Source organism: Hoplias malabaricus, chromosome 16 (genome assembly GCF_029633855.1).
Source record: "Hoplias malabaricus isolate fHopMal1 chromosome 16, fHopMal1.hap1, whole genome shotgun sequence".
In the NCBI taxonomy this organism is placed as follows: domain Eukaryota; kingdom Metazoa; phylum Chordata; class Actinopteri; order Characiformes; family Erythrinidae; genus Hoplias; species Hoplias malabaricus.
The window spans coordinates 11,518,906-11,546,164 of NC_089815.1; the positions used below are offsets into that span (position 1 = coordinate 11,518,906).

Here is a 27,259-nt window from a genome sequence, read left to right on the forward strand (position 1 = left end):
TTTAGTGATTGTATCTTTTTGTTTGAACCAGAGTGTGTGTGAGAGCACATACATAAACAAGCTCTGCCTTTTAACAGTTACATGCACAAGTGCAAAAAAAAAGTTGGTCCTATTTTTTGCCACTACCCGTGCACAGCACACCATCAGCTGAGAGACAGAAAAACAGTACCAAATGGAGTATTCTCAGAATAGTATACAATCTAGCCCCAAAATTAAAACCCGTAACAGCTCTGCTTTTACTCAGCAGCATTTTTAATGCCATATATTTGTCCAAAGATTTTTTATCTTTTAATAAATATTTCGAATACTTCACAAAAGCTATATTCTTTCAAGTCAAATGACCATTTGTTTGACGTTTTTAGCTCATATCATTGACAACAGAACAGACAACACAAAGATATATATAGTGGTGAATGTATTGATTACTTTAGCCATTTTCTTTTTCAATAAACATGTACCTGCTGAGCCTGAGAGAAGGAAGTAGCCAGTGTTGGCACAAGAATGTTGCGTCCAGCCTCAGCGAGTTGACCATGACGGCCTGCCCCCCAAAGATAAACATCGCACTTTCCACCCAGGTGCCAGTCCTGTTTAACACACAATCAACCATCTTACCCTTGTGTGTTTTCTTTAGTTATGTGTAATTAGTGCAAAAACTACAGTCATGATGTTACCTCTGGTCTGGAAGTGGCCCAAGACATTATCTGCTCATCCATGCCAGGAACCCATTTACTGTTGTCCTGGAAACATAAAAAAGAAAATATAAATAAATCAAAAAGATTTAAAAACTAAAAACACAGCTTATTCAATCTGTTACCTACTTTTACTAAAACATACTTTGTGTTAGGGCTGAAAATGATTTGGGGTACATGTCCAACTGAGATTTTTCTCACCAATATTGCAAGTGTGATATTAATGGTGATTTCTATAAATTGAGAGCCAGGCCATATTGTTTTCTTTTTAGCATTTCTGTTGTGATGTCACAGCATGTGAGTTCAGTTGTTCCTGTTTGCTCTATATTACCTACAGGCCATTCACAATCTGTGTTTTATTAAGATATAAAATGCATTAAGTAAATATGGTTAACGGTGCAATCTAATAAAAAGACAGCCTACAATATGAAAAATTCAGTCTTCCAAACTGCAATCACAGCAAACATCGGTTCATCTTTGAACCTACTTTCATTTTAAACCAGCGTGTATGTATCTTACCATAAGCAGTGCCATCTTGTCTTTGGCCACAGGTTCCAGATCAGGAACACTGAAGGATTCTGGGAAGGTTTGTCCACGGGCGAGTGCCTCAGCAGTTTTGACAGTGGTGGAGAAGCAGTGGAGCCATGACCACTCACTGCTGCCCCATGAGTGCCAGGAGGAGGAGGAGGAGGAGGAAGATGATGTTGAGGTGCCAGCCTCAACAGAGCAGTGAGCCAGGTGTGGAGGGACTGGGGGCCAGCAGAGCAGTGTATCCAGCTGTAGACCCACTGCCAAAGAGGCCAGACACTGCATGTATGGGCTGTGGATCAGCTGCTCTCCACACACTACATGTGGCTAAATGACACACACACACACACACACACACGTGGTCTGAATACAATTTGTATTAAGATCCTTAAATGAACTGCTAATCAAGGAACATTTTAATAATAAATAAAACGCCTCTTTCTTCAAAGTTGCATACAAAACACAAAACAAAACAAAAAGGTCCAAAGTAGTTATAAGAGAATGTTATCACTTAGTTGTATATGCTTGTGATCATGAAACGTTTGAAAAATTAAAGATGGTTTTCTCCATTTTCCAAAGAAAAAAATAATTATTTTACATAAGTTTCAGATTTATAGAGGAAATAATAAATACTTTAATTAATAATATTTGCTATATAATAATTATTATATAAATATTATAATAAATTAGCAATTGCTTCTTTTTTGACTATATATATATATATATATATATATATATATACAATTTGACAATTGTAATTGGTGTCTTAGACACAAGAAACAAATGCCATGGAACTAAACGTGGGTCAGTAAATTTGGCCTTGAATTGTCTTGCCAAATTAAAAAAAAAAAAAGTGTGTACCTTCTCATAGGCATACTGTTCCTGAAGCATGATGGGAAGCCTCTCCAGGAAAGCCCGCATACATGGAGCCATGTTCAATCCCACAACCCCCTGCTTCTTTAGAGCAGTGCGACAGGTTGCCAGGACATGATTGGCTGTCATGAACTCTGTGGAGCAGTTGATGACCAGAACATCCTACAAGAAAAGCAAATAAACAATAAACAAAAACGAGTTTGTGCTCTTAAAATAAAAATTTGACACAAGATAAACGTCACCAAAAACAAAAGCCACAATAAGCAATTTGGATAAGTTACCTTTGAGCGGTTTGAACAGACAGCCACCCCAACATCTGGGATCCACACCATGTTTTGTATGGCTCCGGAGCCAGCAACCACAGTTTGCAGCACTGAGCCATCCTACACACAGAGACAGTTTAATACACCTACATGTGCATGAATAAATAAGACCATGAACCAACCTGAAGGCAGCTAATTGCATTCATCAATTTAATAACATATTTGCTTTATTTTGGCCAAAATAGAATATTAAAAATCAAAAAGTGATTTTTAGTTAATTGTCAATCATTTATTACTGATGCAATCTGTGCATTCAAAATGCTTTTAGATGTACTACTAAACTGTAACAAAATAGTTTAATCCAACTGTTTTGGCATTTGAAATGCCACGATGGGCTTCAACGATTAGTAATAAAATCTAATCTAAAAAAGGATTTCGATATTTACAACCCTAGTATGTAACTGACCCGCAGAGACCAGATGTTCATGAGCCCTCCAACGCCACCAGATACTAAGGCCAGACCATCAGGACTGAATGCTAATGTCCGCACTGGAGTCATGTGACCACGCAACTGGAATATACACACTGCTGCTTCAAATCGTCGTGGAGCCAACTGGACATAACAACACACACAAGCAAACCCCAGGTTTCAGTTTAAATCTGATTGCAAAAGAGCAATCCTGTTATTTACAGTCACTTTCATTTAGGTATTGCAGGTGAACATACCTTGGGTTTAGACTTGGACTCAGTTTCCCACCATGCCTCTGAGCTGGCTGAATTTGACTGGCAAAAGACTAAAGGATCTTGAGGTACTGTCCACACAGACACATGTCCACTCTGACAACACCTGTATTACACACAAACGTATTGGCAAATAAAATGTATGTGAATAGAGAATAGAGAACATAATCAAGAAAAATACAAGAGAATATGATTATTCTTGTGTAATGACACATACGTGGCGAACATATTCAGTGCTTTGGGTCCTTGTCCAGGCAGATTACACCATGCAACAGCATTCACAACTGAGGGGTGAGTGATGCTCTGAAGACAAGCCCAACTCCGTCCCAAACCTGCTCCAGACCCTGTCCAGAGATGCACTGTCTCTTCTTTGGCAAAGCTTAACAGAATTTGCCCACCTGGACCCCAACGTAATGAACTGATACATTCCTACAGAAAACAGAGCAGAAGGACAAAGTAAACACTATTTTATCCATGTTCATGTTTTCAAGCGTGGGATTTTTGATATTCTGTGAATGAAATGTGGGCCATGTGCAAAAACATGATGCTAACCTTGTGAGCATCAATGACCACCACAGATCCATTCTCCAAGGGTTCTTTAGAGCCAATGAGAAGCTTTCCATCAGCATAGCCTACAGCAAAGGGGCGGTCCTCACTGTACCATGCAATGTGCATCACAGCAACTACCAAAAACATATATAGTGATATATTAGAATGCAAACATAAGAAATAAAGGAAAAAGGAAGCAATTACTGTTTTCCTCTTTGTACCATCTTTTCTGTAGCAATGTTGCAGTTCAGTTCTTTGCAAGTTAAAGCCATCTAGCATTTCGAGAAGTCCCAGAGTTCCATCCATGCGACCAACCAACAAAAGCTCTCGAGGCTCTCCAGCCCACAGACACCCAGGCTCATTTTCTGGCCATGCCAGTGATGACACCCAGTGAGGCTGAATGTCCAGCAAGCCCTTACCACCTGAAACAGACACAAGTACACAGAATAGTCACTAATTAACATTAATTAAATAACTTTGCTCCTGCTACTTCATCACAAGGCAAAACTGTATTGGTTATGTAGTCATAATTTGTTGTTTTTAACTATTTATTTATATACATAATATTAGGTATGAGTTCATGATGCTGACTTGATAATTTAAAATATTTTTCTACTTGTGTTTTTTCCTACTCATAAACATACTAAAATATTTTCAATCAAATATACATTTACTTCTGGGTCAGCATAAATAAATGTATCATTAATCTCTGTTATATTATTTGAGAATTGGTAAATGCTGACTCACCGTTGACCTGCCAGATATTGACTGATTTCTCCATGGCAGCAGCCAAGAACTTCCCGCTCACACTCCATGAAACTGGTGCCAGGCTTGGCTCACCCGGAGACCCCGGTCCACTTACACACTCCTCAGAGGAGCCATCTCTGAGTAAACATGAACACACAAACAGTTTATACTCATATACATGCTCCACTTACTACAGCAGTAAAGAGCAGCATAAATAAATTATTTCCAGTTGGAAAGTTCTGAAGACACAGCTCACATTTTGTTAAAGACACATGTCTGTTGAAGTGTGTATTGGTTTTTGGTCACGTTCCATACACGAACCGTTCCATCATTTCCGCTGGTGGCCAGCAAACATTTTTTAGTGCACCATCCACAAGAGATCACCTATGTAATACAAATGCAGTCAGAACATTACCAAGGACAAAAAAAGAATGTAATATTTATCACCACACAGAGATGAGTCTTCAGTCCACATGTGGATATTTACAATTTACCAAATTAACAAAATGTATTAATATGCCATTTTTGTCATTAGAAAGAACAAAAGAAAGATAAAAAGATGTAAATCAGTAAATTTTATGGTTATGGAGGCACAGCTGGGCAGTGAAGACGAGGAGGCCTACATACACGTAAGGAAATTTATTTAAAGGACAAAACAATACTATAATAACACAAATACGAGAAGGTACAAAAACACTAACTAGTAGACATGGGTAAAATAAAGGAACAGAAACACACATCTGCACACACAAGAATGGACATGAGAGCACTGCAAACAAAGGGGAATTAAATGACAGGATAAACAAGGAACACCTGGAAACACTAATGAGACAAAGGCAGGACTAGGGCAGAGACAAGAACAAAAACAAACAGAGCCATCTCTCTGTAGGGAAACAGACATAGGACAGGACAGGGAAATACATATAGGCAATACTTTGTGTAAAGCATGACAATCAATCAATCATTTTTTTAGTTAACGTTACACTTATATAGCACATTTCTAAAAACCCAAGGATGCTTTACAATCAACACAAAATTTATAATTAATAAAGACTAATAAAACTCACACCATGGTACTATTCACTGTATACAGAACTATGCAAACTATGTGAAATTATGAATATATGAAATTTTAATATATATTGTTTGTGTACACACACACACATATATATATATAATCCATAAAAATCCCTTTACTAGCACTCACCAACCAACATAGCTAACCCTAACCCTAGCTGTCCTTCTATTATTCAAAGAATTCCACTATTACATCCATATAAACTGAATTCATATAGAATTTATGTAACAGAAATGTACAAAATGGCTCTCTCAAAAGTGAAAGCAAGCATTGATTAAACTGCCTTAATTAGTTATTATAAAGGCAATTTTTTTTATTGTGTTGAAAACTATTCTGTTTAAACGTTCACAGCACGCAAATGCTTTCCAGGGACAACAGTTTACAAATTACAAACAAGTATAATGTAAAGTATAAGTAATATGAACACATTGGTGCCAGAATGTAAATGGTACGTTTTTAAAGGTGGAATGGACAGCTCTATAAATAAACACAGATGCCAAAAGCTTGGTCTGTTTTTATTGTCAGCTTTTTAAAATTATTATTTTTTGTTTACTGTGTTTCAAACCACTTTTATCATGATTTTTCATTTCATACAATACTTTTTATTTGAATTTGTCAGTAATATTAACTACCCATCTCATTAAATTTTTTTCTATATACAGATGCATTGTATACACACAGTTCTTACCCTGCCCTGATGAGCCTCTAGTTTGATGGTGGAGCACTTGCGCAAATCTCCGGCCATGTCAGCAAAGGTCTGCGGCCGATTCTGGTTGTCCCGATCATGGGCAGCCAGTGTGCGAACCAGCTGCTGTGCGGCCCATTGGCGATGCTGCGAGGAGAGGCGAGATGACAGGCAGCACGCTGCCAGTGCATTGGCCAGCTCCAACGGGCCTACAGCAGGAGGAGCACAGAAAGGATGGGCATAGATAGAGGACATTAACCCTGCAGGGACCAAGGCCAGGCCAAGTGTGAGAGGCACAGAAACAAAAACACACACAGCGAGAGGGATGATCAATGATTAAAAAGGAAAAATGAATTATGATCATGTAAAAGCTTTGAAACGCCAACAAAACAAAGCTGCATGCAAAACTTAGTGTATAACAGCTCCTCTGCTGCAGGTACATGTAGAGAGCTAAATAACTGATGCAATAAATTCTGAGGCAAAATATTAAATCTATATCTAAAACTTCTTGTATCATTTTAAGAATATTGAAAAAAAAAAAAACATTAAGCTATTGGTAAGTAAAATTATTAATATAAAATGTGACTGTGTAAAGCATGCCTTATGTCTATATATTTTATAGCGAGCTCATTTCACTTTACAATTTTATGGAAAACAAGCACAAGTTACAAACAAAAGCTGAAATTATGAATAATTTTGCAAACCCTGATTTCATAAAAATTAGAACATTTTGTAAAATTCAGCAAAAAATTAAGATGATCCTTTACCAAGACATAATTTTTAATAATGTGAATAAATCAAGTGAAAAACAAATGAATGAACTGTTAAATAGATGCACATTCTGATAAAATTCTGACATGTTAATGTGCTAATGTTAAATGACTACACGTAAGGAAATTTATTTAAAGGACAAAACAATACTATAATAACACAAATACGAGAAGGTACAAAAACACTAACTAGTAGACATGGGTAAAATAAAGGAACAGAATCACACATCTGCACACACAAGAATGGACAAGAGAGCACTGCAAACAAAGGGGAATTAAATGACGGGATAAACAAGGAACACCTGGAAACACTAATGAGACAAAGGCAGGACTAGGGCAGAGACAAGAACAAAAACAAACAGAGCCATATCTCTGTAGGGAAACAGACATAGGACAGGACAGGACAGGGAAATACATATAGGCAATACTTTGTGTAAAGCATGACAATCAATGAAACAAATGAATGAACTGTTAAATAGATGCACATTCTGATAAAATTCTGACATGTTAATGTGCTAATGTTAAATGACTACATATTTGCGTAAGAGCTTGTTGTGTGACCACCCACCTCTCTTCTCCAGTTCAGCCTTATCATAGTTGGGTCTTAGCCTCGCTCCCTTATCGGCCAGAAGAGCAACCAGGGCCTGGGTCACCACAAAGTTTGGTGATGTCACCAGCTTGTTCTCCTCAGCCACACCCCTCAGGAAGCTGGGCAGGAATTTTCTCTGGATGGGATCGTCCACTGTGGTTAAGTTCATCCCTGTGGCAGCTAGGATCAGGTTCTACAGTGAGAGACATGAGAAGGGAATAAGAGGATTCAGTTAAATAAATGTAGGAAACAATTCTTTCAAGTTTTGACTCATTAACAACCCGTGACTGATACTCATCTGAACCAAAAGTTACCCACAATTCACCTCTAGTCAGGAGGTCATTATTATCATTCCTCAATGTAACTTCTATTTTCTGCAATACAATTTTGTTCTTATCTATTTTGAGGCCCTGCATCTGGTTATCAAGTGAAATATAAGCTTTTCAATAACATATTTGTTGTATGCACACTTATATAAAAGAGACCCTGTGATTGTCCCAAGGTTACAGAAACAACAGCACAAATATTAATAAATATCAGAACATTATTAATACTAATACTTGGTTTGAGAAAAATGCTGTAAGGTGTTCTTAAGCATTCCAATGAATGATTATCAGCAAATATAATGTAATCTAGACACACACAGATGATCTTTTTCTTTTATTTGTTATTTCGGGAAAATAGGCATCTAGAATTCATGTTGAAATTGACCTTCGGGTCTGAAAAGATGTTGCCCCTCTCAATATTAGGTGGCAATATGTCTAATTCCTCAAAAATATAACAATAATTGGTGGCCACAGTTATCAATGCTTTTTTTCTGTTTCAGATTTAATGCTGTACTGTATGTAAAAAGCTGTTTAAAATCACTTTGTACAAAGTTTTGATGATAAATGTTAAAAATATCACTACTACTGAACTTGCCATCTAATTCAGAACATGAAATTAAGCAGCTCTGCACAAACAACAACCTTACATAGAATAAACCACAATTTGACCTCAAATACATACTTTACATCAAGTGATAATTATACAGATGTTCTGATAAGTAGCCAATAAAAAAGAGAATTCTACAGATTATTAGCTAGAAATTGTCCTTATTAAGACTTATTAGCAATTATGATGATTTTCCTGCATATATCTGGAAAATGCATGGACCAAATAAGCATAAATAAAAGTATATTCACCTGGGTGCACAGCTGGACCAGCAGTTTAGCAGCACTTGGGCTATTGGAGGCAAGGCAGCCAACAGCAGTGCTGAGGTAAGCAAGGCAGGATATGGGTTTAGTGGGTTTGTTAGCTCCTCTGGGCCGCTCAGATGTTCCAGGGCCTGAGGCAAGGCCAGTAGAGAGGCCAGCTCGACCAGCTGCAGCCAGACACATCAAACGAACCAAGGTCCTAATGTCTGTGAGGCCCAGTGACTCTAGTCCAGCAGCTAGACTGCAACTGGAGCCACTGAGGGAGAAATTAATAAACATACATTAACACTCAAACACACACAAACTTATCAGAATCAGTATAACTTTATTGTGCAACGTTTTAAGTTACACACAGACAATTTACAAGTTTATAAAATGAAGTCCAAAACATAAAAAAAAAAACAGGATTTCACAAAAGATGATTATATAAGCCGTTCCGCAGAAAGCTTTGAGATCTGTATTTCCAGTATTATTTTAATGTTCTGAAATATTTACATCTCAACAAGGCAAATGTTTGCAAATTAGACACACACACACATACACACATAAACTCCAAAAAGGGTAACTTTACAGGAGAGATAAACATTCTAACTTTGAATGAGAATTAAAGGTGACCTTCACGATTGTAATCAAAAAACAATTCTTATAAAATTCAGAAGATGTTTCTGTAAAAACTTACAGACAAATTATACTACAGCTATGCATTAACAAAAGTTATTTTTCTCCTCAAACATACCGTTCCACCTAAATTGGCCAAAGAGCTTCTGGATGTAAGAAAAAAGCAGTGAAAACTGCAGTTCCCTATAATCATGAACATTCCCTTTAATGGAACAATATTTTTGTCTCCCAAGATACTCTGGACTGGTACCCACGGTTTTCATACCATCATACATGTCTCAAAATATTAACATGGCATTTGGTATTACCATGGGTTGGGGGTGCACTGTCGGGCTGCATCAACCTCATATCTGTGAATGTGTGTTGAGTGAAGGGTTTTCATCGCTGTGCCGTTCAGCTCAGCACAGCCCGACAGATCACAATGACACACATGTTGATGATGAACAACCTGTTTCTGAGAGAGCAAATTTTAGCAACTTGGGCTAGAGTAAGAGAATAGTTCGAAAATAAGCTAAATAATACTGGCTCTACACTGTTTAGAAGCATAGCTGGCCAGCTTACAGGCACTTGTGGTTTAGCACACCACAGCAAGTGATTTTCCAGTGAACTGAGGCTCAAAACACAAGGATAAAATGATAAAGCCTCAAGTTGAGTGAAGTGTTTTCTAAATTATTTTTTGGTTATCAGCTTTCTTTCTATCTTTTAACTAAACTTAAAGCTGCAGTGGGTTACTGGGGTAGTGTCCCCCCGCCTACATGTTTTCAGGGCACACCCTCCCTGTGGTTCTCATAAATGCACATGAATGAAATTTGTGGTCTTTGTGGCATTTGTTAAGATACAAAACAGAAATTTGACACACCACATAAAAGTCATCATACTGAAAAACTGCCTTCAGTTTGAGATGCTGCCCACGTTTTTAATTCTGTGGTATATGTATTACTGTTATTACAGCTCAATGGTACTCTGGACCATTTTTATTGGTCATTATATAGGAGATTCAAGGTTTTGTTCACACAGTGACAAAATATACACACACTCTCACCTGACTGACAGCAAGGAAAGTGCTCTCATGACCATGGTTCTTGCGAGTAGGACCTGGGCGGCTGCTGTGACTCTCCTCAGAGCCACCAGGCGATCAGCAGAACTCTGCAGGCCTGCTGCTTGCTCCCCCAGAGACATGCGGCCAGATGAGCCTTTATCCACTGAACTCTGGCATCCTGTAATTAAAGCAAATCATTCACAAAGAACGACTCAAAATTTAAAAAAAGAAACTTTAAAGGATAACCCGCCTTATCTTACGTGTATGACAAAGAAGTATACATTTTGCTGACACAGTGTAAATGGAATGCAATATTTTCAGTTCATGAGGATTATTTGAAAGTGTTAAAGCTACAATCACGATTTCAGTTCATATGAAATTAATATAGGAAATATTACATCCATTTTTTCATGACACCACAGCAAACTAAAATCACTGCAGTTTCATTACCATTATGATGGATGTTCCCTTACTGATTCACTTTGTTTTTAAAAGGAAACATGCCATATTATTTACATTTCAAACTTTCTGGGGATAACTCCTTAAGTCTTCAGTACTAATGCAGCAGAGTCCATGATATTTCAGGCACAGACCAGACCTTCATTACTTTCACCAAGCACTATACCGAGTCCCTTTAATTTTGAACAATCACCACTTTTATGTTATGCTATGCTATGGACAATGTGCTGAAATAACGCACAATATTTTTGTTGTTGTAGACCGACAACGGGTCAAATTTCACTACAGTCAGTCTAGTCCCTATAGTCCTATGCTCACTGTTAGTACAGTTCATTTGTATAGAAGAGATTGTATCCATGTTTGAACACTCAATTGTCTGTATTTATTGTGTCTGGGACAAACTACATTTGGTTCCTAACACTGCATGATGTGATGTGATAAAGTGGCTGGACATCATTAATTTTCAAAGAGAGCTGGTGATTTCCAGTAACTGACTGAACCTAGGCAATGTGGAGGTTGTGGAGTCTGTGAGTTTTATTGAAAGTTTCAATAAACAAAAGGCAAGGCAACCAAAGATCAACTTGACTTCAGAAACACAAAGGTGATGAGTACAGAGCGACTTGGGCGACAAAAAACGTAAAATCGCTGCCAGTGTGAATGCAGGGTCATTCGACACATCTGTGGTGTGAAGGAAAGAGAATAAAGTTGACTTCGAGACCTAGAATTACCTATCTGCAGTAGAGTCTCTTCCATGCTGTTAGTGGCAGTAACCATGGCAACGGATGCACCAAGAGGGTCTGTGTCAGGGAAGTGAACAGCCTCAGGAACAAGCCTGCGTTCGCTGAGTCCAAGTGGTGTCGAGAGCAGCTCAAATTCTTCTTCCCCTGTCAACCGCTCAGCCTCATCCACATCCAGCATGTCCCAGTCTTCTGCAATAAAGGGCAAAAATCATGAGCATGTGTGTGTAGCTCCATGTGTATATTATATATATATATATATATATATATATATACACACACATACATATACACACATATCCATGAGTTCTCACAAAATACCCATGCAAAAAGAATCAGTACCTTCATAGACACTGTCTTGTTTTCCCAGCAGGTCTGGTGCGTGACCCTTATACCTGGAAAAAATGAGAATGAGCCCGTTTATACCAAAAATTACAATTTAAAGTAATTTTGTTCCTTACAAATGTGGAACCATTTAAAAGGGAAATTAACAGGCTTTCCAACATAATAAGCATTAGTACATCAAAGAAATAATCTACCAAACACAAATTTTTGTTTTAAGTTTTTGTAAGATGGAGCACTAGTAATATGCTAATGCATTAAAATCTTTTTTTTTTTTCATAATATGTCACTGTTAAGATGATCCCAGTTGGCAGAAATAAAAACTAGTGTTGCACCAATACCGATACCGGTACTTAAACACAGTATCGGTATCGACTACAGAGAGCACCAATACCATGAGTGTGTTGGAAATGGCCCACTACTCACTATTCCCTACATGTAGTACACAGGGCACTTTTCGGGACACACACAATGAAGCAGATACTGACACGAATGCACGCCACTAGATGCAGCTAAATTTAAAGTTGGGGCAAAACACGATACAGAACACTGCTTTAACAATATAATATAAATACAATATAAATATCTGGATTTACAGGCATCTGACTAGTAGTTAAGATAGATAGAGTTGGTATCAGTACTCGGTATCGGCAGGTACTTGAACATGAAATATCGGTATTAGTAGGGAAAAAGTGGTATTGGTGCATAAAAACACCACAAACTGGACATATTTTAAATCAAAGCAACTGCAAAGGTGGTAATCACAGATGCACTGACCTGTCTGGCAAAGCTCCTTTGGTCTTGCTTTTCATACTAAGGTACTTCTCTCTGCAGCTTCCACAGAGCAGGTAGTAAGGGTTCCCACTCCCACACTCGCCCCCAAACCAGCCATCTACGTAGGAGCCATTGCTTCGGTAGCCCTGACGATTAGCACTGCGTCCACAGCCTGGATGGCTTTTCTTCATGTGCTGATTGAAGCTGGACACATTCGCCTCACAAAGCTCACACACCACCACTTCCTCACGGTCCTCAGATTCACACACATGCTGTGTACACACAAGCAAACATAAACACACACATAAATACAGACTAGCCACATCCCTGTTGAGATCAAATAAACATTACAATGGAAACCAAAAACAGTGGGAAGCTAAAACCTTATGTAAAGTGTTAGCATGTTATTGCTCCACATGATGAACAGAATCCATAGAAAGTGAAAAATAATTGGCAGGTTCATAACACACAGCAAAAAAAAAAAAAAAAAAAAAGAAAGAGTGAATAGCACCCACTTTAGCAGTTTCTAAAGAGTGCCACCTAGTAAATGATTTTAGGCTAACCATGAACGACTATATGAATGAGTAAATTACAAGCGAGTTCCATGAGCAAGTGAAATCATTTAAATCTAATAAATATATCTAATATTTCTTATGATATCTGTGTTTGAATAATATGCAACTAGTTAGTTTTAAAAGTTTTGCTAAATATAATCTGAATACTTTAGGCTGTTCATTTTGTTTATTTTAAGACATGTTATTTAAATCAAAACTAGGTAGTATTTTTACCTTAAAATTACACATTCAAAATCATTGTGATGCTCCACTGAGTTGGAATAGGCAGACTCTCAGTGTAATAGGGCCTCTGTTGTTGCTATTTTGGGTTCAGCACTGCAGAAATTGCAAAATATAAATTAAACCAACCCCACTCCTTCCACCTCCCTAAGCTGCCCTGCTTCTGATGAATGTGTTTGTTTGTGTTTTGTTATGTTAATGTGGTTAGGGAGTAGTAAAGCAGCAGTCACACACACCCATGTCGGCCAGTCCAGTACCTCCGGGATCCACATTCCCAGGATGTCTGAGTCAGAGGCCAGTTCCTGAGAGAACATGGCCTCCATGGCTTCCTGGTCCAGCTCCAGCTCCAGCTCCTCATCCAGGTTGAAGTCATACAGACCACCCAATGAGCCAGGGTCCTGCTGTAGCCCAGGGCCTTCTCTCCGCACCTGAGAGCGGTGGGCCTGCACTGAGCGGTAAAGACCAGCTACACACACACAAAAAGAGAATGCAAGCAGAGTTATATTATGCCAGGCTTTATTCATATCAGTTTCACAAATCTGATCTTTGAAATAAGATCTGAGCTAATTTTTAATGGTTAAAGAGATGTTAGTATATACCAGTTCTGTCAAACTTAACTTGTTAACACAGCAGGAATTTAATGTTTAAAAAAAAAAAAGGGAATTAATCGTCTTTATGTGATTAATTATCATGTTTTTTAGTGATGTAAACACACCGTCGCTACTGTTGAGTTCAGAAGGTAGATTACATTTTGTTTATGCAGAAATATGTATTAAACATCATAACTAACTCTCAATTTTATCCTTCCTCCTATCAGTACCGTTCTGATAATGATGTACTATTCTTTTTATACCCTGTGTCATGTGCTACTGTAAAGTTTAGGATAAAGCAGAAGTAGCACAGTGGGAACCCCCTGTTTAAATGTTAGCTTTTATTTATGTTTACTATTGTAACAACCAATATAAAAATCAAGACAATCAACATATTTTTTTTGTTTTGTTTTGTTATTTTTGCAATGAAGGCAGGGAGTAAATTGCCTGGTCACTAAAGTCCGAATATTAAAAAAACAACAAAAAAACAAAATAACGCATACCCGAAGCTTGGTTTAGTGTGATTTGAACTCAGACCACCTTTTTTTTTCGGAACAAATTATGGTCTTGGGTCTGAGGCACCATTTGCACAGGCTTTTTGTTTCTGACCAAACCTAAAGGTCCTAACAAGGTCTAAAAGCAACCTAATTTTAAAAATCTATGATTAAGGTCAGACAGTCCTCAGCATGACCTAAAGGAATTAGCATTATCACCTAAATGACAATATATCTCTTTTTTTTTTTTAGATTTTAATTTTTACATATAAGCTGTTCTTTACAATGTAATAGGTGAGCCAAGACACTTGATGCAAAAATAATAAAAAGAAAATGCCAGTACATTAACTTACAGTCAAATTTATGGATGTTTTTTGCCTTCTACTTTAAACTGTTACAAAAAGGTGCTTGTCTGTAAATTGTGAGCATTATGTGAGTACTAAGAGTACCTGCACGAGCAAGTAAAGTGCGTGCCGCAAGATCAAAGCGATGTTTCCTATTGCCGGCTGAGCGTCCCCTGGGAGCATGACCAGTCGACGCAGTGGCAGAGTCTTGCTCAAGTCCTTCAGGGCTGAGGACAGACAGATTTTTAGTGTTAAAGTGAAGAAAAATATTTTAAATTTAAACTTTAGTTGCAATAATGGTCTGGAAAATAGCAATTAGACATTTGCTTAAATTGTTTAGTTATTTTAGGTAAAAGTAGGTAACATGATAAATAAAGCCCTGGGTGTTCATTTATAATTAACATTCTAAACAAAAAAAGTTTGCAATATTAAACCCCACATGGGAAAATGAATTCAACAAATAGGATGTTAATAAGATTATTATTTTATTCAGCTTTATTTGAACTGAATGAATTTTCAGACTCCTACCTCTCACTGAAGCCCTCCTCCATTTCAGCGGCATCAGCATTGGGGATGTCTCCAGGAGAGCGGAGGTAACTTCTTTCGGAACTCTTGCCTCCTGATGCTCCTGAGCAGGAATCAGGAGCTGTAGCATGGGGCTCTTCTGAGTCTTCGGTGCCTGGATGTTCAATCATCCACATGGCCAGTACAGTGATGTTCTGAGCATCTGCCTCACCCCGGGCACCTAGAAGCACACAAATAAGCACTGAGCTTTAAAGCAGATGGATTTGTTAAATTCTGAGGTTTATTGTCATGGTTACAGTACAAAATAATAGTAGCATAAAGCATAGTAGTGCATTATATATTCATAATGCAGCATCATTTATATTAACTCATATGTGGGAATCTGAGATCTAGTTATAATTTAATGACTCATGTACTTCATTATATAGGGAGTGAGGAGGTATTTGAACACGAGAACAGTGACAATGACATTTTCAAGAATCTTGGAGAACGTTTTCGAAAAACCTTAGTTTGCAGTGACCAAAAATGCCGTTTTCATGTGGACGGAAGGCCAAAACTAAAAATAAACATATCTGTGTGGCTAGGGACTTAGATCGTAGTACCATATTGTACCTGAGAAAACCTAAACTATTTTTGTGTGAGGCCAATGGACCTATATTTTATTTCTTTATTTTGTTGATGGTAGTGGATCTGGCAGTACAGTTAACTTTACCTAAAATGTTTATGCTTTAGCTGTCTCATTTATCTCTCATTCTCGTTCTCATAATCCAAACATAGCAAACAGTAAGAAAGAGGTCCACAGTGTTTGCTGCTTATTTGTGTGTGTGAATACCTGTGGCTTCTAGAGCTTTCATAATTTGTCTGAGCGAAAATCCCATCTCTAGCAGAGGCACTGCGATGGCAGGAGGAGGCGGAGACGTAGAGAGGCGACTACTGGGGTCCGAGAGTGCTGGTCAAAATAAATAAATAAATTAAAAAATTATACTTATGTAGTTATTTTTTTTACTATGGCTAGGGTTATATAAAATATTTGAATAGTGACCTACAAATTTTAATAGTGATAGTTTAACTATTTGACATATCAAGGCTTCAAGATTTGATACAAACAATATTCAAAAATGTATGAAACCAACGTGATTATTCATATATCACACATATTTTAACACTCAATATAACACACAAGATGTGTATTAGGCAGTATGTCTTGATGTGTTTGTGAGTGTGCACCTGTTCTATTGGTGGTTCTGGCAGGTTGGGACTCAGGGGAGGTGAGGCTCTGTCTGCGTCCATGTTCATCTGATGGAGATGTGGGTAAAGATGAGACCGGTGGAGTCTGAGCTCTGCGAGCTGGCAACAGAGTTGTCGTGGGGTAGCTGGAGAACATTTGTCTGTTCATTCAAACAAAATCAGGCACATATTTTTAATATGTTCACTCATACTGAATAAGCAGTTACAGACAATGAATGAATGAATGTTCTCTTATAAGTCTGTAACCTGATCATCCTGATACTGATCAGATCTTGTTGTCCTCTGCAGTTTTTAAACTAAACCTGATCCTTTTTGAGCAGCAACGTCAGCAGCAATAAATGTTAACAAACACAATGTACATTATCCAAACTTACACACACACATCCAGTCACAAATCTTGCTCAAAAAATCTGAGATGAGGAACTGGATCAGAACACTTCTATAAGTGCCACTATAATTTCTTTTAAATGTGTATATGGACAACATCCAGATACAGGGCAGATTTTAATGCCAAGTATAAACAGGATTCATGTTGTGTATGCACAAATGTTTGTTTGTGTGTACCTGAGCAAGCTGAGGGGCATAACACCCGGTGACTCAGAGGCTGGTGCTGTTTCAGCATCTGTAACCGGGGTGGTTGCTGTGGTGACAGGGGTGGTTGCTGTGGTGGTGTCTTCTAGGGAAGAGCTCATAAAGGAGGTGCTGCTGGAAGCTGAAGGGGAAGTGGTGACTGGAGTCTGAAACTGCTGCTCTCCCTCTACCTCCTCACACTCTGGATCTACTACAACAGATTTATCATTATATTCTGATTAAAGTACTGGTGTGGCCAAAAAGATATTTTTATTTTTGTCCCAAATACAGTCAATCACAAGACATGAGGCACATTTTGGTTTTGCAATGGAGCTACAAGTATAGGGTTGGAAAATTCTGGGAATTTTTGAAGGTGGGAAATTTACCATGAGAATTAATGGGAATAAAATAGGAATATTGGAAGTTAAAGGTGAGAATCTTACATATAGTTGGTAAAAAATATACTAAAGCATATTCTTGGCTAAAATAATTAGATATGACACCAAAACAGTTGAATAGCAAAGCTGCTTCTTTCCCAGGCACATGGCAAATTACACACTGAAGAGCTATTGAGACCACACCCCCTGCACTGCTCATTCCTCCATCACATGTACAGCATATGTCCAGATGATTTCTAGAAATTTGACACTCTCCTCTACTGAAAACACAAATCTGGACCCAAGGACTACCTAATGTCAGCTAAGTTTTGATTAGGTTCATATTGTTGACAGTAATGGCACTGAAACATTTAAGCAACTATTAAATTAAAATGTAATCTCAAAGTTGCTTGCTATCTGGTAAATCAGAAAAGCTCAATTGGCAATTTAATTTAAGAGACTAGGCTAGCAGATTAGCAAGAGGTTAGCTTACCAGGGCTAGCATAGGCTAATTACTTATATTTTTTGCTTTTCTGTAACCAAGAATTATTCATTCATTCATTGTCTGTAAAAGCTTATCCAGTTCAGGGTCGCGCTGGGTCGGGAGTCTACCTGGAATCATTGGGCGCAAGGCAGGAACACAAACCTGGAGGAGACCCACACAAGCACAGGGGAGAACACACCAAACTCCTCACAGACAGTCACCCAGAGCAGGACTTGAACCCACTATCTCCAGGGCCCTGGAGCTGTGTAGCTGCGACCCTACCTGTTACGTTACCGTGCTGCCCAACCAAGAATTAATATTTATGAATAATTTATTTAACATTCTAAAGACCATTTGCTTTAGTGTTTTTACAACTGAAAAATGCCACGTGCATCAACTATGACATCACTTATATCAGTTATTATTTGTATTGTTATGCCTTCATGTCTTCTGTTGGTGTAAAAAAAAAGTACATTGAGGACAGTTTATGATATAATTCCTTTAAATTATCCAATATTTCCTATTAATTCCAATAAATTCCCAAATTTCCCAAAATGTCCATGGAAAGTTTACATTTTAGATTATTTACAAAGTTCCCATGGAAAGTTACCGGTAATTTCCTGGAAATTTACAATTTGCAATATTTACAGCTTCTGTCACTTACTGATATTCATTACACGGTGCTGCCCTCATCAATATATATTTATATTGATAACACCTAGAACTTTATGTTTTATGGTGATGTCATGTTTCTTGTATGTTTTTGGCAGTTCGTCTGTGGCTTTTATATTTTTCATATGGATATCGGAATTGAATCATTTTGACTGAAATTAAGAAATATATTATGATATAAATTTTGGCCATATCATCCAGCCCTACTGGTAGCTGTAAACATCCACTACTTTTTAAACATTAGGTGCAGGTAAATTGCAAACCATGCAAGTAAACTAAAAAACTAAAAGTGCAAACATGTCTTGGTTGTGACAAATCATATTTGAGGTCTGTATTTGGTTGACTGAGCAATTTGTCTGTATTTGGTTGAGTGTTCACTCAAAGAAAATGCAAGAAATTGCCCAAAAAGTTCCAAGAGAGACTCACATAGTTTAGCTCTTCCCCCCTCCTGCTCCTCCAGCAGACTATTGACAACTAGTTTGTAGATCATGGCCTGTGCCCGCTCCAGGTCGGCTAGTCCCAGTGCCCGCTTGATGGGTGACCGCATCACAGCCCGTTTGACCATATGCCGCATGAGAAACTGCAGTGCTGACCGCATCTCGGCCTCTTCCTGGGAGACACTTATGCCTGGGCTGCCGCAGTCTGCATTGTGTCCGCTGTCGGGCATCACTTTGGGAATAAGGAGAAGTTCTGCATATTTGCTGCAGCTGAGGAGCACGCTCAGAGTTTTCATGGCGCCCAGGTAAAGGTAGGAGAGCTGGACAGCATGGACCTCCAACAGGGCTGCTGCCTCCTGAGCACTGCCCCGTGGGGTGGCAAGTTCCTGTGGCTCTGTTCGGGTGCTAGACCCAGCATGGGCACGCACCTCGTCTAGACTGTGGGAGATTCGTAGGTCACCTGTTCCCTCTCTGCCCTCCAGACACCCTTCACCATCTCTCTCTGGCTCGTGGGACTCGTGGCGGTGCCGGCGCTCGTGGCGACGGGAGGAGGAAGACAAGGAAGAAGAAGAGAAGGGTTTGGTACCATCATCTTGCAGCGAGGCCAGAGCTGTGAGGTCCAGCATCAGGGCAGCTGTCAGGCCTCTGAAGCGTGCTACGTCAAAGGCCAGCGGCTCACATGGCTCCAGGTTGTACAGTGGTGTGTCACTAGGCGACCAGAAAGCGGGGAAGCTTCAGTGAGGAGAGGTGAGAAAGATGGGGGAGAGAGAAAGAGGAAAAAGAGGTAGAGAAAGAGCATGTAAGGGAAAAGGGAAGAGGGCATGCAAAAGACATGGAGCTAACCCAAAAAACTCGGAAAAGGGGGCAGAGCTGGACTGGACTAGAAAAATCTTTGAGGAAGATAGAGAGAAATGGGATGAAAGAGGAGGAGAAACTACTGGACAATCAAAGTTGGAGAACTTATAATAAAAGGGCATAATGGTAAACAGCTTGACAGAAAGATCACAAGTATACAGAGATAAGCAAAAAATGTGTTCCTGAAAAATTATTTATGATCATGTTTCCCAGTCTATCAAATAATTGCAATTTTGCCTTACACACTTGTGCTTCAGTAATTTGTGGACATTGCTGACTATGAGAAATATTAATGTGAGTGTTTATTAAGAAGTACATTGCTTTCACTGAAATCAAGTATTAAATAAGAGAATTATATAAATATCAGAATTTACATGTACATATTGTACAGTTCATATTGTACAGTTACATTACAAAGAACATTATCTCTATCATTGCAAAAAGGGAAACTGTAGAATTAATTTATCCCTTTTCTTAATGCACTTAACTACTCCAATTTATTAGCATTAAAATTAATAAACATTTTAACCTGATAAGTTGGTCATATTAAAATAAGTGGGAATTTGTACTCCAGACTCAGGACTGGAAAATGGTATCTATTCTACAAAAGTGTACTTTTTTTATTATTTACCTGATGGTAATCTCTGCCTCGTCCCACTGTACTTTGGCCGATGTGCTGCCCTCCTTCACCACCCCCAGGAGTGTAGCATGTCTCCCGGTCTGTTTGTGCACGCAGCGACCTCCAACCCTCAGTCCACCGTCTGTCCCTCCAATCACTGCCAGCACAGGCCACACCTGGCTGCACAGCGTTCGCAAGTGAGCCTCTGAAAGTTCCACCAAGGCGTGCCGACTGCTCCTCCCTCGCTCCTCATCCCGGTCGTCCTCTCTCTCATCCTGCTCTTCACGGCTTTGTGCTGATCGGCTCTTGCGGAGCCTGGAGACCCCTGGTGGGGGTCCACCATCCCGTAGGCAGCTCCTGATTTGCTGAAGCCGCTGCAGCATACACCGATTTATGGTCTGTGTCCAGCGATCTGAGCGGTGAAGTATCCGGACCAGCTGTGACGTGGCTTCGGCCAGAACAGTGGCCACAGGGCTGCAGATGGGGTCACCAGGCAAAAGATCACGAGGTGTACCCCTCATTTGCATGTCACAGATTTTAACCTGAGTGAGAGACAAACAAGGAATGAGGGATAGAGAAAGAATAAATTATTTTATGTAAAATGATCTAATTGTACTTGCAGATGATTCGGCAGATTTTAAAACCACTAATTTTCATAATTTCCAACCATTATCTACATATTTTATGATAAATGTAATCAGAAATGGCACAGAGAGTACGATGTACCCTCAAAGTTCCAGTGCAGAAATGAAGACAAATCGGAAAGATCTTCAGACACCATACAATGGAAATTAGATTTTCAGGTGAACTACTGCATTTAAAGTACATAGAATTCTTACCTTTTCTCCAGGATTGCTGCTGTAGAACATGACGCAGGGAAAAAGCTCTGCAGCATCTACATCTTCAAATGCCAGTTTGGGTTCCTGCAACACAGACCATTAATACATGAATACATATCCCAAAGAAAGATGAAGAAATACGTCTGACTGAAGTTGGTACAAATAAAAGCAAAATTGCAAATAAAAAGGAAACTTGCACTTCAGTATTTATTGAAATTCTACTTGAGAATTGTAAATATTTAAAAATTAAACACAATGTTCAGATTAATAATAGTTTAGTCTAATACACTTTTAATGTATTTACAACTGTAGGCACTTCAGTAAAGAAGATATTGAATTTTTAATGTTAAAGAAAATAAATAAAATGTCTCAATGGCTCTATACTCAATGTTCACTTCATGTATCATTCATTCATTCATTGTCTGCAACTACTTCTCCAGTTCAGGGTCGTGGTGGGTCCGGAGCCTACCCAGAATCACTGGGCGCAAGGCAGGAACATACCTTGGAGGGATCGCCAGTCCTTCACAGGGCAACACACACTCACACATTCACATCTATGGACACTTTTGAGTCGCCAATCCACCTACCAAGCCTACAAGTGGGATTTGAACCCACAATCTCTAGGTCCCTGGAGCTGTGTGACTGAGACACTACCTGCTGTCCACCCAATCATGTATCATGCACAGTGAATATTGAGATAGATCTACAGTTGTTTGGGTGTATGTGAGGCCTGCACTGTCATTGATGCATCTGCATAAAGCCTTGATATTGATTTGTATTTCGGTAATGTTAGGACAGGCAGGATCATAGCCAGAGCACTTAATGCTTCTGCTTATACCACTGAATTACAAAAATATACGAGAACTAGTGTACAAAGAGACACTTTTAGGTCATGTTTACCTCTCCATTCTTCCCGAAGGACACTGTGCGGGCCTCCATGTCTAAGACACAGGTGATGTAGTCTCCCTGTGTGTAGCTGGACAGAGTGAGCGTCTGTTCTCCATTGTGATATAGGTTGCCACTGTAAGCGCGGTATAGCCACATGTCGGCTGTGGTGCGGTGGTTGAAATCATGCACTGGCCAGCGCGATACACCCACACATGTGCCCTCATTCCCACGATTCTCCTTCACAATGTAGAACTGAGAGAGGACAACAAATGCTTTACATGAAATATTAAACTGTTTTTTTTATTTATTTAATAAAAATAAATTACTGAGCTATGCCAAAAAACATGCCACAACTCACTGCAAATTTAATTTTCTTTTTCATAATGTTTCCTTACCTGCAATAGCTTATTTTAACATACAAGAAGTGTAATTTAATAATAATAATGATAATCATGTGAGAGTAAAGGTACAATGTATTGTCATATTGTTACCCTAAACATTTCAACTGCTGATATGTTTTGCTGTGCTACAAATAATTCTTTTGCCTAGATTTGTTAGAGAATCAGATCAAATTTGTTCATTTTGTCTTCCAATTGTTGAAAAGCACTCAATACCAGTACTGGCTATCAAATATATGCCATCTATAGCAAATTATCACTGTGAAGTAAGAGGGATTTGTTTCTGTGTGTAGTACCTTCCACTGGTAGCAACCAGAGGAGATCCCTGTTGCTGCTAGGCCATACCCCTTGCCCCCACTTCCATGTGTCAGACCCTGCCCACTCTCCACCACACAGCACTGAGCTTTCTCTGGATCGAAGGTCACTTCTTGGATAGGCAGGTTCTCCTCCTCCTCTTCTGCCTCACCCTGAGGAATGCGCATATACAGAGGTCATTAGCAACATCTGTTACTAAAGCAACTGACAGCTGTTGAAGAAACCACTGGACAATATCGTTATGTTCCTCACATGGAGTTTGAGTTCCTGTTCTCTCTCCTTCAAGTGGATGGTGTGCTTAGCTTGAGCTACAGGGGCTTCCCACATGCAGTCGGACAGCAGGGAGAACAACCTTTCGACCACCTTACACAAAAAAAGAAAAGAATTTAATATATGTTATTTTTGTGTTTGTGTGTGTAAATGTGTGTGAGTGTAAGATATAACCTGAGTCATTTGATGATCTTCGACACTACTCTCACAGGCAGGAAGCACAGCCTCCAAGACATGCAAGGCCAGTAGCCTTGTCCTTAAGTTACCCACCAATGGAACACCTGAAATACATTATGCAATCATTATTTATATATTTATTTGTAGAATTTGTTTACTTAAATTTCTAACAAGTGAAATAATTTTTAATCTAGTCAATATAACTAATATACAGTGGAACCTCTACTAACGAACGCCTACACTAATGAACTTTCCAAGATACGAACCGGGCATTTGAATATTTTTTGCCTCCACCAACAAACCATGACTCTAGAAACTAACCCGATCCTCCGCCGAACCAGCGGCCGGAAATGGCCACTGACCCCAATAGGCGAGTCTCCCAGCGTGCCCAGACTTGAGTGAGCTTTTAAGATTAGCAAATTGTAGTTTTAGCAATTTAGTATTAGTGTAAATAGCATACATCCAAGTTAAGCCATATCTACACTTCGTCTCCCCACATTCACCCACCTACTCTCCTTTATTCCACCCACCCCCCACCTCCCGCCATACAGCAAGTGCCTGTGTTACTTTTCCAGCCAGTTGTAACGTCTTCAAGGTAGCGATGTGTAACTTTATTTCTTTTTTATTACTGTTACCACTGTATTTCTTTTTTTATTTTTAGTAATGCAACATGTATTTTTTTTACTAATTTAAGAGTTTTGTAAACATATATCAGTGCAAAAAGGGTGACTTTCGGGGTGGGGGCTGGAATGCATCAATTGCTTTTCCATTATTTTAAATGGGGAAAATTGACTCGAGAAACGAACTTTTCCACTTACGAACCGGGTCACGGAACGGATCAAGTTCGTAGGTAGAGGTTCCACTGTACTCATCTTCATATTGATTTAAATATCAAATATGAGATATTTAGGGTGGCACTGTGGCGCAGCAGGTAGTGTCGCAGTCACACAGCTCCACGGGCCTGGAGGTTGTGGGTTTGATTCCCGCTCCGGGTGACTGTCTGTGAGGAGTTGGTGTGTTCTCCCCGTGTCCGCTCCGGTTTCCTCCCACAGTCCAAAAACACACGTTGGTAGGTGGATTGGTGACTTAAAAGTGTCCATAGGTGTGAATGAGTGAGTGAATGTGTCTGTGTTGCCCTGTGAAGGACTGGTGCCCCCTCCAGGGTGTATTCCCGCCTTGCGCCCAATGATTCCAGGTAGGCTCTAGACGCACCGCGACCCTGAACTGGATAAGCGGTTACAGATAATGAATGAATGAATATGAGATATTTGTTAATTCACTTGAACCCTTATTTCACAGACAAAAGGACAAAGAAAAGACTTTCAATATTTTCAATGACAAAAATCTATTTGTTTTATATAAAGAAATGTATAAACGGTTACCTGCAACACACTCAAAAAAACCTGGGACAGAGGCATGTTTACCACTGGGTCACATCACCTTTTCTTTTAACTGTACTTTGCAATCACCTGAGAATTGAAGATACTAATTGTTGCTAATTCATATGTGGACATTTTGCCCATTCTTACTTTATGAAATACTCAAGCAGTCATCATCTTATTCTTCTCTACATGATTTACTATGCATTTCCAAATGGAGACAGATATGAAGCCATGATTTTGTAACATGTGCAAAACAAGGTCTAGCATTGTCTTGCTGAAACAGACAGATTTCCTGAGCAAAGATGCCTTCTGGACAACAGCATATATCTCTCCAAAATACTAATATGAGCTTCTGCATCAATGGTACATTCGCATCTACGCAGGTCACCCATAACTGAACCAGACTTTCCCAAAACAAGCTGATACATAGACTAAACTGACCACAGAACACATTTCTTCATATCTTTCGGTCCATCAATTGATTTTCACTCTCTTTTACTATATTATTATTATTAACATCCCACAGTGCTTTCTGAAGTTTCAATGAAGATCCTGAATTGTTATCACAATTTTCTGTATGGTAGAAAGATTAAATTCTTAGCAATCTTATATTGAAAAATGTTCTTTTTTAATTATTTTAACATTCGCTCATAAGAGTTGGCCTAAAGTGATGAGCAACCACCTATTGTTGCTTGCAAAGGCTGAGCCATTCATGCATGCTCCTTTTAAACCTTTTATATTCACCTGCTTATAGTGTAAAGCTTTAAAACCAACATGCTTTTTGAAGCATGTTGCAGACATTAGAATCTAAATGGGTTTATATTTCCAAAACACAATAAAACTGTTCAGTAAAAACTTTGGAAACATGGGTCCACCAAATAAAGGTTCAAGAGAATTAACAAATCACAGATTCATGTTTATACTGCATTTTACAACTTTACCTAACTTTTCTGGAAATGGGGTTTGTAGGTGTAGTACAATATCTGACATCTTGGCCACTATGTGTCAGTATAATACGTTTCATAACGTGAAAAAGAGAAAACAATTTTATGGCTTCTTTTGAAAAGAAGTGAGTAATAGCAAAAAAGGTACTGGATCTACATCTGGCTTGTTCTGATACAAACAAAGCTCTGGTACTCATACAGACACATGAAGCTAGGTTTGTGCTTTGATACCTGAGCAGCATTTCTGAGCTGCAATGTTCAGCAAGACTTCAGTCCATTTTGGGGACGCCATCTTGGACTGGATAGCTTTGGAAGACACCACTCTCCTCAGGAACACCAGAAAATCGCCTAGATGTAATTCTGCGGTGTGCTGCTTACGCAGTATTGCTACAACAATACAAACCCACATACAACTAGTCATCCATAGAGAACTAAAAACACTCCTAAGCCCTATTCACAAGATGAGGTGAGATTAAATTTTAACACAGGACATCTGTGATATTTACAGTCCATTCCCAAAGAATTAAAAGCAGAACATCATCAAAACTCCTTGAGTGCATCCACACTCGAGAAAAGACACAAAAAAACTGCCTAGAATAATTATTAAAGCCCCATTTGGACAGGATTAGTTTATAGGGAAGTGGGGTATTGAAATAATTACCAGTTTATCAGTGGTTTTAATCCCATCCGGATGCACTATGTCAGTCATTATTATACACATTGAGCTCCTGTGTCAGTAAAGATTTCCGTGTCTTTTACCTTCTGTAAAACAAAAAAATAACCCTGTTTTAAAGTAATGCCATGCAAACAGACAGATATTCTGTCATACCCTGTGGCAATTGTTTGGGCTTTTCCCAAGTGTTGCTGCCCTCAGCAAAGAATTTTGTTTCGTTGAACATGGTACTAATACATTGGTTTGGTTGAGTCTTTGCAGGTGACATTCAACACTTAAAAAAGATGATGATACACAGGACCCCTCAGAGGTACAATGCTTCTGCCAACTTTAGGTAGGCTCTTGTATATTGTCTGCCTAACATAAATTAGGCACAGCATTTCAGCCTTGAACAGATATTCCCCCCAAGTTTGGCACTGTTCTGTAGGTATGAGCAACAGAAGCACCTGTATGTGGCGTTGTATAAATCGAGTACACACTTTAATATATATTCGGAGATTTCTTATCCCAGGTGAATCGCCCATAAATATTACAGACATCCTGGGGTAAAATTATATTAGCCGACTTCTTCATTTTACACTAATAATGTCTGAATTGTGCTAAAAGCTGATTTAATTTTATGGGATTAATACAACCTGTATTTATTCCTACGCCACAATTTATAAAAGTGGATTAATATAACTCTGG

General features: G+C 38.8%; 1 protein-coding gene across 10 annotated transcripts in view; it reads right to left on the minus strand.

The window, feature by feature from the left end:
• herc1 (HECT and RLD domain containing E3 ubiquitin protein ligase family member 1) overlaps positions 1-27,259 on the minus strand; it is a 68,690-nt gene that overhangs the window by 11,718 nt on the left and 29,713 nt on the right. For 5 of the 10 annotated variants that reach the window (XM_066647791.1, XM_066647797.1, XM_066647795.1 and 2 more), the window contains exons 31-63: positions 26,131-26,286; positions 23,571-23,677; positions 23,379-23,489; positions 23,108-23,278; positions 22,426-22,665; positions 21,526-21,609; positions 20,699-21,228; positions 19,202-19,944; positions 17,237-17,453; positions 16,652-16,812; positions 16,257-16,373; positions 15,428-15,644; positions 15,005-15,126; positions 13,708-13,937; positions 12,681-12,949; positions 11,904-11,956; positions 11,553-11,753; positions 10,369-10,543; positions 8,697-8,964; positions 7,492-7,705; positions 6,157-6,413; positions 4,647-4,774; positions 4,391-4,527; positions 3,865-4,065; positions 3,647-3,777; positions 3,312-3,523; positions 3,080-3,200; positions 2,820-2,966; positions 2,372-2,473; positions 2,079-2,252; positions 1,209-1,544; positions 672-737; positions 459-584 (exon numbers count right to left, since the gene is read on the minus strand). In XM_066647791.1, the coding sequence (XP_066503888.1) occupies positions 459-584; positions 672-737; positions 1,209-1,544; positions 2,079-2,252; positions 2,372-2,473; positions 2,820-2,966; positions 3,080-3,200; positions 3,312-3,523; positions 3,647-3,777; positions 3,865-4,065; positions 4,391-4,527; positions 4,647-4,774; positions 6,157-6,413; positions 7,492-7,705; positions 8,697-8,964; positions 10,369-10,543; positions 11,553-11,753; positions 11,904-11,956; positions 12,681-12,949; positions 13,708-13,937; positions 15,005-15,126; positions 15,428-15,644; positions 16,257-16,373; positions 16,652-16,812; positions 17,237-17,453; positions 19,202-19,944; positions 20,699-21,228; positions 21,526-21,609; positions 22,426-22,665; positions 23,108-23,278; positions 23,379-23,489; positions 23,571-23,677; positions 26,131-26,286 (6,524 nt within the window). The remainder of the gene's footprint in view (positions 1-458; positions 585-671; positions 738-1,208; positions 1,545-2,078; positions 2,253-2,371; positions 2,474-2,819; positions 2,967-3,079; positions 3,201-3,311; positions 3,524-3,646; positions 3,778-3,864; positions 4,066-4,390; positions 4,528-4,646; positions 4,775-6,156; positions 6,414-7,491; positions 7,706-8,696; positions 8,965-10,368; positions 10,544-11,552; positions 11,754-11,903; positions 11,957-12,680; positions 12,950-13,707; positions 13,938-15,004; positions 15,127-15,427; positions 15,645-16,256; positions 16,374-16,651; positions 16,813-17,236; positions 17,454-19,201; positions 19,945-20,698; positions 21,229-21,525; positions 21,610-22,425; positions 22,666-23,107; positions 23,279-23,378; positions 23,490-23,570; positions 23,678-26,130; positions 26,287-27,259) is intronic. The other 5 variants (XM_066647798.1, XM_066647796.1, XM_066647794.1 and 2 more) reach the window with 4 other exon arrangements.